This window comes from Myotis brandtii, unplaced genomic scaffold, assembly GCF_000412655.1.
Source record: "Myotis brandtii unplaced genomic scaffold, ASM41265v1 scaffold106, whole genome shotgun sequence".
Lineage (NCBI taxonomy): Eukaryota > Metazoa > Chordata > Mammalia > Chiroptera > Vespertilionidae > Myotis > Myotis brandtii.
Window position 1 is genome coordinate 136,138 of NW_005353584.1, and position 12,649 is coordinate 148,786.

At 39.6% G+C, this 12,649-nt stretch overlaps 1 protein-coding gene across 1 annotated transcript in view; it reads right to left on the reverse strand.

The window, feature by feature from the left end:
- LOC102260652 (leukocyte surface antigen CD47-like) overlaps positions 1-12,649 on the reverse strand; it is a 115,555-nt gene that overhangs the window by 98,104 nt on the left and 4,802 nt on the right. Inside the window, exon 2 of the mRNA XM_014540918.1 lies at positions 727-1,071. Coding sequence (XP_014396404.1) covers positions 727-1,071 — 345 coding nt within the window. The remainder of the gene's footprint in view (positions 1-726; positions 1,072-12,649) is intronic.

Consider the following 12,649-nt stretch of genomic DNA (forward strand, 5'->3'; position numbering starts at 1 on the left):
ATTTGTGTATGTGCCAGCAAAGCTGTGGAGGCCATTTACCCAATATCCTATTCCATATATAACCCTATACTGTATACTTTATGAATCAATAAAAAATTTACAATTTTTAATTACAAACCTGTGTTTTCTATCAACATTACTTCTTGCGTGAATTTTGGGACACCCTTTATAACCAAGGCTGAATTCAAATTAATTCTATTGGATCCCTAGCTCTCCCTCAAGAAAAAGAACAAATACCATAGCAGGAAACCTCAAGGAAACATCATTATGACCTGATTTTGATTTTGTGATTCTCCTCCTAATCTACTCTTTCCAGCTGTAGTATGGCTGGGATTTGTCAGTCCTTGACCAAAGTGCAGGTGATAAAAAAAAAAGCTACATATTTGGAAAGATCATGGAAAATTAATCACATGAAAGATAGTACTTTTGATAGCAGCAAACAGAAATACAGATTAAATGATGCCAGGACCCCCACACCAGTAGAACAGTTAGAACAAACGTTGAGAACCAGAAAATACACAAATTAGAAACAGCTAAGGAGTTTTATTATGAAAAGTAGAAGAACAAGTAAAACTCATGATCTTAAAGCTGCTAAATATTATGTAACTATTTATTAGTCATAAACTACTTTTTGATTCAAAGGAGTTCCTAGCCCCATTGTGCCCCATTTCTAATAGGATTAGGCTACTGCAGGACAAATAAAAGGGAAGGTAATAAAATTCTTACCAACATATTTTAGTTCTACGATGGTTTCGCCTTCTCTAGTTAATTCTGTTACTTCGCAAGTGTAGTTTCCTGGGACAGCATCCCTCTTGTCCATCATCAAAGAGGCATTGCCTATTAGTAGTGCATCTGGTACGATGTATGCACTCGGAAAGTTACTGTTGGGGCTGGATTCATTTTTATCTCCATCATAGAAGAAAATGTATTTGTTTCCGAATTTCCACTTTACAAACAATTCTCTAAGGCTCTGTGCCCCCCCATTAGTGACTAAGCATGGGATGAGAATAGTTTTATTGTCATTGGTGTATTCTACAGATTTGATTGTAGTAAATAATAGCTGAGCTGAACCTGGAAAAAAAAGAAAATAGTTTCATTTCACTATGGAATCCTATAGGGTAAGGTCTTAGGTATGTTTCAAATCCTTACGATAAAAAGAGCAACACTTCCATTGTCCCCTTAAGTAAGCAGTACAGCTACAGAGAGAAGGCAGGCCAGGTGAAAAAGTGAAACAAGTTATTTTAATATCAACCTGCACAGATGGTAGACACCATTGTAACTTTTCCTTGTTCATTCTCAGTAATACACAGTGTACATTACCAAGAGTATTGGGAATAAATTCAGCAACCTGTGTTGGAACATGCAGGTGTAGTATTTGGCTTCAGAAAGTTTGAAGTAATCATTGTTGCTCACTGATGTATGTAGAAAATATTGTTCTTACCATGGAAAATTTGTGAACAGAATATCAAACCAAATATTATATTATGTCTCAACTTCTAAGTTCTGCCTCCAAACAGAACTTGGTAAACCCAAATGAAGTTTATCTATATATTTATGTTGCATTTCAAAGGAATGTGTTGAGCTATACTGTACATTAATATAAAAAGTAAATCAATGGATCACATTGTATCTTTTCTCGAAGATGGAAAGTCTTAGAATGCTAAGGAACATATTCTTTGGCTATATCGCATTGCAAAACACAGACAGCAATGGACATTTGGTATGCAAATACTATAAATAGATACATACAATTGAAAGGGACTTTCTCACTCCCACATTTCATTGAAACTATAGAAAAAACAATTTCCATGTGTATATTACAGGTATTCCTTCCTCCTAAAAACCATAAACCACTCAAAATAAATCAAGGAAACAGTCAAAATCAAGAACAAATATTGCTAATAAGTAGTAATAGTCTATTAAACACTTCTCAATAGGATAAACTACCAGTTGTCTTACAAAATAGGGATTGGGAAGGTAATTGCATCTTTCACCTAAAATGTGCAAGATTGTGGAAAAATTGTGCTCTTCCATATTTTCAGTCATTTATTAACTCTTCTAAGTAGTTAGTTGAATTTTCTCTGAAAAAACAAAAACAAAGCACTAACAAATATAAATATCAGCTTTAATAGTTCATCCTAATAATTTTGTCCTTCTATATAAATTGGGAATAAAACTCAGGTCCATAACACGTTTTTATTCTATGAACATAGTATTTGATAAATGCCCATTGAGTTGAATGCTAGGATGCATAGTGAAATATGAACTGAACAAGGTTCAGAAAGCCTGAGTACAAATTCTACCTGTCCCTTGTCAGTGTGTGACCTTAAGCGATTCACGTAACTTTTGTAGGCCTTGGTTTACTCTCTGCAAGTAAGAGGATCAGAAATGAACACCAGACTGCTTCACAGAATTGTGGCAAGTATCAAAGGAGCAAATACATGGACAAGTGCCCTCTCACAAATGCTGTGCTGTACATATGCAGGTAATACTCTAAAAACTGGGCAAAACAGCATTTTTACACAATGATCTAAACCAATGATGGTTCACAAGCTCAGTTCTGCCCAGTTCTCTACTCTTCTAGCCATCCCCGTACTAGGAAGCCCCAGGCAAAACCTGGATTTCCAATTGTGTTTTTCAAAATCATGGGGTTCTGAGTTATTTCCCCTGACAATGAAGCATTGAGGGAGCGGCTATAGTGTACAACAAGGAGAGAAGAAAGTGGTTTTGATGTTGGAATTAGAAAAGAAGGAAAATGTCAGAAAATATGGTGCACAATTTTGAAATGGACAAAAGGACTAGATAGTGTTCTTTCAGTGGGGATCTGGGCATTTTCTGACAGATCCCTTGGGAATATTTGATTTTGTAGGGGCCTGTGCCTTTCACTGTGTTTTGTAAGTTGTAGAACTCAGACAGTAATGCAAATTACTCCTGTCCATAGAGAGAGAAATAAACTTTGTTCTGCAACTGATTTCCGCCGGGTAGAAAAGAGGGTTGAAAAATTACATTTTATTTCCCTAAGGATGTTGACCAATTGCATATATTCACTAATTCATTTCAGCATTACTGATTGCCTATATATGTGTCTTTTCTCTCAATGTTCTTTAAAAGCCAAGATGGTCTGACCATCTTGCTAGCTTGCTATTCAACAATTTCATAACTTATGCTTAAGGAATGGATTTCCTGCAGAATACAGGAAGTGCTAATTGCACTACATTATTTCTTTTGTAATATACAGAAATCTAAAAGCTGAAGCCATTTAAATAGAATTAGTGCTCTTAATAAAATTCAAATAAAATTCACCTCCATAAGCCATAACTTGAATAACCATTGCACTATAATTAATAAATAAGAGTAGCCCAAAAATATCACTCTACCAGCTGTTAACCACAAATTCATCTTCTATAAAGACTTATGTAAATATTATAAGTAATAAAATTATCTGATTTGGGCTTTCTCTCTTTTACCTACTGCCTTCTGATGAAACAGCAACGTGAAGAAAACGATTAAAACAGAACAAATAAAGAAACACAAATAACTAACATGAGTAAGAAAATTCTGAAAAATCAAGATGTGCCTATAGCAGTCTAAATCAGATATAAAGGTATTAATACAACCATCAGTGATGCCAGAGTTACAAATAAATTAAAAATAAAATTGAAAATTATTTTCAATTAAAAGCCAAATATATTAGAATCTACAATCTCTTTGAATACCAACAACCAACCTTACCATCTCCTTCCGCAGTCCTGAAAACGGCCAACATGTGCTTGCAGAGAAGGCTCAATATATGGCTCATAATTTTTAAAAATGTAGCAAACATTTATTGAGAATTAACTGATCTGAAACATAGTGATAGGGTATGTGGATTCAGTGTTTGGAGAGGGAGGAGGTGTGTGAATTATATTTTCAAAGCTTCCAATTCTGACTTGGGGGGATGATATGCACTTTTTATAGCACAGGATTATGTAAGTGTGATCCTTCCTTTGTGAGCAACGTGCTCTAGAAGGGAAGGAGAGGACAGGAATCAGTCTTACAGTTTTCTAAGAAAATGTGTGTTGTGTTGCTACCTGGGAAAAGTGTCATAGTCCCTGCTCACATGGGTGGTCTTCAATCCTTCTAAACATGTTCCATGTAAAGTTTCTCTCCTCTGTAACAGCTCTTAAATCACCCTCCTTCTGCAGCAACTTACTCCGTACTCTCCAAAGCAGCCCTCTCTTCTTATTTCTTAATTCAGATTGAGTCCATCAATGATGCCAGATGAGAAGCCAGAGCTTCTAATCCTCACCTTAAAATTGACCTGCAACCCCAGCAATCCACACTTCCCTCTCCTCTCACCCCCATTTCTCCTCTTCAGAAATGAATCCCTTTACCTAAGAGGTAGTTTCTATTTTTGCCTCCCCACCCATCAATCTCCTCAAGGACTTTCCTAGTTGATTATCAGCCTCCCACATGCCCCTATTCCATTTACATAGGTTTTGCTTTTGTTTGTTTTTAAACATTTAATAACATGTCAAATATTCACCAACTTGAGGAAATCTCTCATCTTTGTCTCTCTTGTCCCTAGCAACACAAAGTAACCTAGAAGCATTTCTTCACTTTGTTTCATTTCTTAAGTCTCTGCCACCTGGCTGCCATCTCTGACCTTCAGCTTCACTACAACAGCTCTTTCCAAAGCCACCAGCAATCCCTTGTGAAAAATCACATCTGTATGGTTCACTTTCTATCTCAGCTTCTCTACAGTTCTTGAGCCAGTGGGCAGCTCCTTCCTTGTGCCTGTCCCTTGGCCTCTAGATCTCTGGATTCTAAATTTCCTTCTACTGCTCTGTTCACCCATCCCAGCTTCCTTTCCTTATTGAAACCTATTCTGTGATTCATAATAAATATTAGTGTTCCTAAAGGCGTCATAGTCAGCACTGCCTCCCCCTCCCCAGTATTTACACATATTCATGGTTCTAACTACCTACACACTTTTATTTATCCAGGTAACACCTTTCTCCTCAAGACCTGGGAAAGCCAACTGTGTGCTGAGCTTTCTACTTGGACCTAGTACTGTTACATCAAAGTCAACATGTCAATTTTCCCTCTTCCTATCCTCCGCACAAATCCTCACCTCCCTAAGGTATTTTCTATTATCTATCAGTCAACCAGACCTGGGCCTAAGAATCATGCTGGATTCTTCCCTCTTTTCAGCCATGGATATTTCTGGTGGACTCAGCCTATATAATAGTTACTAAATGCAATGCAAGTTGTATGAATGAGACATTCCTTTTTTTCTCCCTTGAACTACTGCCAGTGAATTAGCTCTCTGACTCCAGCCTCAACATTTCCCAATCCCAGCCCCAGTGTATTTCACACAGTTCTGGAAACAAATGTTCTAAATGCAAATGGGCACTCTTTTGATCACTACACTTTAACAACCCCCTTCCCTCTTGTCAGGCTAAATTGTTAAGTTTATTAGCCTGGAATACAAACTAGGTCCTTTAAGGCCCTGTCAAGCCCCACCTCCTGTCCTTCCTCATTTCCAAACTAAGGTCCAATTATAATGACCTTCTTGAAATCCCATGAATATGCATATGTAGAGGCCATGACCCTTCTCTTGGTGAATATGTCAGAACACATATTTTGGAGTCAGACATTGGCTCGAGCCTTAGCCCCTTCTAGAGATATAACCTTAGGCATATTATTTAACCTCTGCCACCTCAGCTTCCTCATCTATATTATGTGAAGTGATAGTATATACCTCCTGGGGAGTTTCTTAAGATTTAATGAGATAAGGAACACAAAGTTGTTATCTCAATGTCTTTCACATATTTAGCAAATGATCAATAAATGGCAGCTAGAAATGACTAACTTTGGCTCTTCCAGCTAATGCACAGTTCACATGATAATCCTATTCCCCTTCCCTACACTACTCAATTATATTTATCTTGTCCTTATTGCTCCCATCACTCCCTCTTAAGTTCTGTCACTACCCTTATTACTGAATCTCATAATTAATACTTGATTTAATTGGTCTCCTCATTAGGAGAAAGGATAGAAAAGCTAGGACAATGTCTTCATTTGGTAGCCTATGGATTCAACCCAGGGTCCAGCAAGTATGCCTCATTACATGCCTTATGAATGTAAAAAAGTTAAAGTCTGAATCCCAAGAAATGAGTACCCAAAAAACTTGTATCAGAGAGGATTCATTCTTCTTCCATATTTCAAGAGATCCCTCCACTTCTTTATTTCTATAGACCTGATTATGGAATCATGATACTACATATTTCAGTGCAAAATTTCAACTAAGTCAGTTGCAGGTGAGATGGAAGAGTTCCTTAAATTTGGCAGGAAGAACCAAAGTTAGTCAATTCTAGCTGCCATTTATTGAGCATTTGCTAAGTATGTGAAAGCTTCAGAGATCAAGAATATAGCTGATAATTGAAATCGTGAGCATAAATATGATTGTCCAGAGAGACCTTTCAAAGCTACAGAGCAGGTATCAGAGAATTGAATTTTGGATAATACCAATGATTAAGGAGCAAATAGTTAAAAAGGAACAAACTAAGAAAGTGAGAAGTAGTATGAGAAGTAAGTGACTCCACAAAGACCTCCACTATAGACATCAAGAAAATTTCTTGATATGAACAACATGGATGTCAAGTGCAATAAGTACAAAGAGCCCCTAGATTAAAAATCACATTACTGGTTACTTGATCTGTAAATTTGCACAGACTAGTGGGATGAGAAGTCATACTGCATTGGGAATAAATGGAAGGGAGAAAGGAGAGGCAATTATTGTTTCATTAAATTTGACAGTCAAAGAGAACAGAGAGAGAAGGTGATATTGAAAGGACTGTGGAAATAGGAACAGGGTAAGATTTTTTTGGTTCTTCTTGTATTTATTTATTTATTTTATTGTTTTTAATTTGGGGTAAAACAAGCATGCCTGCAAGCTATTGTGAAAGCACCAATGGAGAAGGAAAGATCTAAGATGCAAGACTGAAGAATTAAATTGATTAGGTAGGTCTCCAAGGTGGTGGAAGTGAAAGAGCTGTAGACAGGTGACCTTTTCCTTAGAAGGGTGAATAGGTATATTTCTGAAACTGGGTGAGAAAGGAGAAAGTGATGAAGGTTACCTAAGCTATTATCGGTAAGTTTAGAAATTGTAGAAAAGATGTTAAGAGAGTCTACACCACACATAACTACTTTTTTTGCAGCTGAGTAGGATGTTGACTATCTGTGTGGAATAGATGTTTAGGAATTGGGTAAGAAGTCCCAGCAGTCACTAAGGTAAATGAAGCAAAAAGATACCTGCTAGAAATGAATCTGTGTTGCCATAGACATTGACCATGGAATGAAAAACTGGAGCTTCAAACTGAATTGGGTTAGAATTAGGGTCAGAAAGGAGGGTTTAGTTAGATCTCTCCTCAATAAAGATCAAACAAGGTCTGGGGTAAAGTGGGGTATCTCCAGAGTGTCTAGTATTAACTCAAATTAATAGCCTCTAAATTGTAAAGTGGCCTTAGAAGTAGTGCAGTGGTTGAGCTAGAATTATAGGGGAAAGGGCAGTTTAAATTGAGTAACATCCAGCATTAAGGCCTTGTTAAGCTACCTAGTAAATGCATTTTATGTTATTAAGAGGCATAGAGTATGAAATTTGTCTCTAGGTCCAGCAAGGCCTTGCAAAGTGCTTGGAGCATAGCAAGCAGGCTCATATTTGGCTTGAAAACAGGTAAAAACATTTTGATAGACCTTGCGCTTGCCCAATTCCCTGCCTTGTCTTTTAGCCCATCAGTGTGACACGTATTGAAATATGCATAAATATGCTCAATCCCTGGGTTGACCAGATGTGGAGTCATATACAACTGCTCCATGGGTATGGAAGGAAGTAGAGGAGAGTGTCGCCTTCTAATTCCTGTCTCACCTCCACATAATCACACAGAGGGGAAATACAGGTTCTACTATGTTAGTCTAGGTCTGTCAGAATCAAATTTCCTGGGTGCTTTGTATTTTTTACTGTAGTATTACAAGTTCAGCAAAATTGATCCTACACTATTCTTCTTCTTCTTTTATCATAGAAAATATAGCTGTACAAGTGAAAGTAGCTTCATGACAACCAGAGTGCACTGTATTGGGCACTAGATATAAAAATATAGAATTTTAAAATCTTGTATAAAAATGTATGAATGCAAAACCTAAAAGTTGGTTAAATGGATTTATAAAAATTGTGTCACAAAAATATTATAATGTACTAAAGGCAATGCCTATACTAGCCATAATTGAATCAACATTAAAGAATACACACAGTTTTAATAACATGAGTGATAATTTTGGATTCAAAGTATTTATCAATTTTGGGAAAAAACAGCTATTTTTCATCTTTAGAACCTAGCCTTTCAAATCTTCATTAACATCTCAGTGGCAAAGATAAAATATCTGCCAAAATACAGACGACAGCATGAGCAAATGTCCTAATAGTAGACATTTCATTTAATGCTTTAACACACTGCTTTTAAACCGCTGGGGCGGCCCCATAAATAAGGACTTTTAAATAGGCAGTTACTTCCTCAAAATAGAAACATGTGTTTAAAAGTAATATATTTTTAGGAGAAAAGAAAACATCTTATTGAGAGCAAGCCAAATTATTACTATGCTTAGACAATAAACTTGTTTTTTAATCAGGTATACCCTTGATTTTAAAAACTCACTTTGAAAAATCATTCAACTACTGACCGTTCATATACTTACTCATTATTTGAGTAAGGTTTTATTTACTACTTTTTGCATACTACTGAAAATGTTGATGTGCTTTTAATCAAAGTATAATTGGATATATGGGGTATAGTGGAGGGAAGGAACATAATAATTCATTCTGCATCTTGTAAACCAATACAGGGGTTAGAGTTTGCCTGTAATTAGATGGAATGCACATTCTAGATAACTTATTTTACTGCAAAGGTCAACTAAAACTGTAGTGGCTACCAGTAAATGGCATTTGACTACCAGTCATTTGTAAATGAATCTGAAAGTGTTGTGTAGGAAATTAAATGAGTGGCTGGGGCGGTCCTGCCCTGGTGTCCTGATCAAGGGTTGGACCAACTTTGCCTTCAGACCTCCTCTCTATGGGCAGCCCAGCAGACTGACAGTTGGCAGGTTTGGACCTGCCTGTATTGGGCCCAAGCTCAGAGGAAAAGGACATGACCTCAATGCCAATGTGACCTTCCTGGAACTCTGGACTATTTATAGTAATATTTGCATTTTAGTTTTGACCCCACCCCCTATGGGTTTTCTGTATACATTATGGGTAAGGGCATGCCCAGAGGAAAGATAGTTTCAGTCAATCATCCCTGAATGCAAATGAAAGGCTCCACACATACAATCCCTCTTTAGAACCCAGGAGCTGTGGGCCATGCTCTCTCTAGCATGCACTCCACCTCCAGGGAGCAATCCCATGCTATTCCCTTCCCTTGCTTTCCCCACAGGCACATATCTCCTAACCTCTAAAGGACCCCATGATACTTGCATCCAGGGGAGAAATGGGCAGCTGCAGCTCATCCTGGTCTCACCCCCAGAACCTGTCTCCAAGGCCCCTTTCCTCTGACTTCCCTGTGAGCTACAGCAGCCCTGCCATTGGCTGCTCTCACCATTTTGTCTCCCACACTCTGTTGACTGACTGGTGCCTCATGTGGAATGTATTTGCAATAAACCCCATTTTGCTTTACTTTTATTTTTTTTGTTGACCTTAAACTCTTTTCTGCATCGACAAAAAGAACCAAAGTCCTAGGCAATAACCCCAACTGGTAACAAAATCAAAATCAAAGTCTGAGTACAAATGAACAAAAAATACCATGGACTGTCTACCTCCTTCTATAGTCTAAACTTAGTCTCTCAAATACCTTGATTTATAACTTCTTGTGCTCTAAGGCTGTTAGCATCTCTTCACAGGTGCCCTTTTATAACTAAATATTAAATACACAGAAATTCATTGGTTTTTATACAACAACTAGAGGCCTGGTGCATGAATTCATGCACCAGTGGGGTCCCTCCCCTGGCCTTTGGGATTAGGCCTAACCAGATCTCTGACATTCCCTGAGGGGTCCTAGAATTCGAGAGTGCACAGGCCTGGTTGAGGGTCCCCACCAATGCAAGATCAGGGCCCAGGGAGGAACATGGGAGGTTGGCCAGCTGGGGAGGGACAATGGGAAGACTCTAGGGCAGCCGTGGGCAAACTACGGCCCGCGGGCCAGATCCGGCCCGTTTGAAATGGATAAAACTAAAAAAAAAAAGACCATACCCTTTTATGTAATGATGTTTACTTTGAATTTATATTAGTTCACACAAACACTCCATCCATGCTTTTGTTCTGGCCCTCCGGTCCAGTTTAAGAACCCATTGTGGCCCTCGAGTCAAAAAGTTTGCCCACCCCTGCTCTAGGGTGTGTCTGGCCTGTCTCATACAGTCTAGATCTGCTGGACCTCAGCCGCAAGTGAACCTACTGGTCAGAGCACACGGTCCCCTGTTGGTCAGTGCACATCAAGTGACTAATCAACCCATTGACTGTCAGCCCCCTGACCCACTGGTGGTCAGTGTATTTCATAGTGAGCAGTTGAGCGGCCTTAGCATATCATTAGCATATTATGCTTTGATTGGTTGAATGGACAACCGGACGACAAGACACTTAGCATATTATACTTTTATTATATACTAGAGGCCCAGTGCATGAAATTCATTCACTGGGTGGGGGGCGTGGTGGGGAGGGGTGGATCAAGCCTAAAGCAGCAGTCGGCCATCCCTCTCACAATCTGGGTCTTCTGGCTGCCAACTTCTCACCTGCCTGCCTGCCTAATTGCCCCTAACTGCTTCTGCCTATCAGCCTGATTGTCCCCTAACCACTCCCCTGCCAGCTTGATCGATGCCTAACTGCTCCCCTGCCAGCCCGATTGCCCCCAACTGCCCTCCCCTGCTAGCCTAATCACCCCCAACTGCCCTCCCCTGCAGGCCTGGTCCCCCCCCCAACTGCCCTCCTTCCCCTGCAGGCCCAGTTGCCCCCAGCTGCCCTCCCCGGCTGGCCTGATCACCCCCAACTGCCCTCCCCTGCCGGCCATCTTGTGGCTTTCAGTGCCGCCATCTTTGTGGGCATGACAGTCAATTAGCATATCCTCTCCTTATTGGCTGTGGGCGCCGCCATCTTTGTGATAGTGTGAGGGTCAATTAGCATATTCTCTCTTTATTAGATAGGACTAGAGGCCTGGTGCACGACATTTGAGCACAGTGGCGGTGGGGGGGGGGGGCGGGGTGTTTCCCTCAGCCTGGCCTGCACCATCTCCAATCTGGGACCCCTTGGGGGATGTCCAACTTCCTGTTTAGGCCCGATCCCTGCAGACATCCAGCAGTTGGACATCCCTTTCACAATTTGGGACTGCTGGCTCCTAAGCGCCTCTGCCTGCCTGCCTGATTGCCCCTAACCACTTCTGCCTGCTTGCCTGATTGTCCCTAACCGCCTCTGTCTGCTGGCCTATCGCCACCTAACTGCTCCCCTGTCTGCCTGATTGCCACTAACTGCTTGCTCCCCTGCCGACCTGATCGACCCTAACCACTTCTGCTTTGGCCCCCGTGACCGTGGCTTTGTTCAGAAGAAAGTTGAACATCTGGAATAAGTCCGGTCAACCTGGTCTAATTAGCATATTACTCTTTTTTTAGTATAGACAGAGGCCCAATGCACAAAATCCATGCAAGGGCTCGGCCCCCACAGCTACAGCTTCATCCGGAAGGTTGTCTGGTCTAATTAGCATATTATAATTTTATTATTAGAGAATTAAGACAGCTCAAATGTGTAAGGCCTCTATTTTGTTTTTCTTTTTTAGGTTATTAACTTAGTACACTAAAACACCATAAATTCTGATTTCTATGACTCTATAGTGACTTGAGCACATTGATATTATATGTAAACTAGAGGCCCAATGCACGAGTAGGTTTTTCTTTCCCTGGCTGCTGGCACTGGCTTCCTCTGGCACCCGGGACCTGGGCTTTCCTCCGGCACCTGGGACTTAGGCTTCTCTCGCAGCCTCAACTTATCTAGAAGGTCTTCTGGAAGGAAGTCTGGAAGGATGTTCGCTCTAATTAGCATATTATACTTTTATTACACTTTTATTATTATAGATGAGTGCTTATTATACATGATTTTAACTATTACTAACAGAAATGCTATACCCAAAATAAACACTCTAACAGTTCTTTCTAATCTACATGAAAACATGACCCTTGTTTTTAAAACAATGTATGATTTATCATTTTTATTCTTCAGAATAGCTTTTGATGCCTACAGTCTGATTTAGTAATATTAATCACAATTTATAATCTGGTTCAATATGCATTCTGATCAGAAAAACGGGTTTCTGAAAGCAGTATTGTTTTAGTTATTTTGATAGTAATAGCAACAAGTCATTAATGATAATGACAGGGAACACTACTTTATCTAATATCAACCCTTCAGATAACAGACATCTACACTAATAAAAGAGAAACATGGTAATTAGCGTACGACCGCTACCCTTTTCATTGGCTAATCAGTGAGTATATGCAAATTAACGGTCAGCCAAGATGGCGGCCGGCAGCCAGGCACTGAAGCGAGCACAAGGCTTGCTTGCTGCAGACTCCAACATTC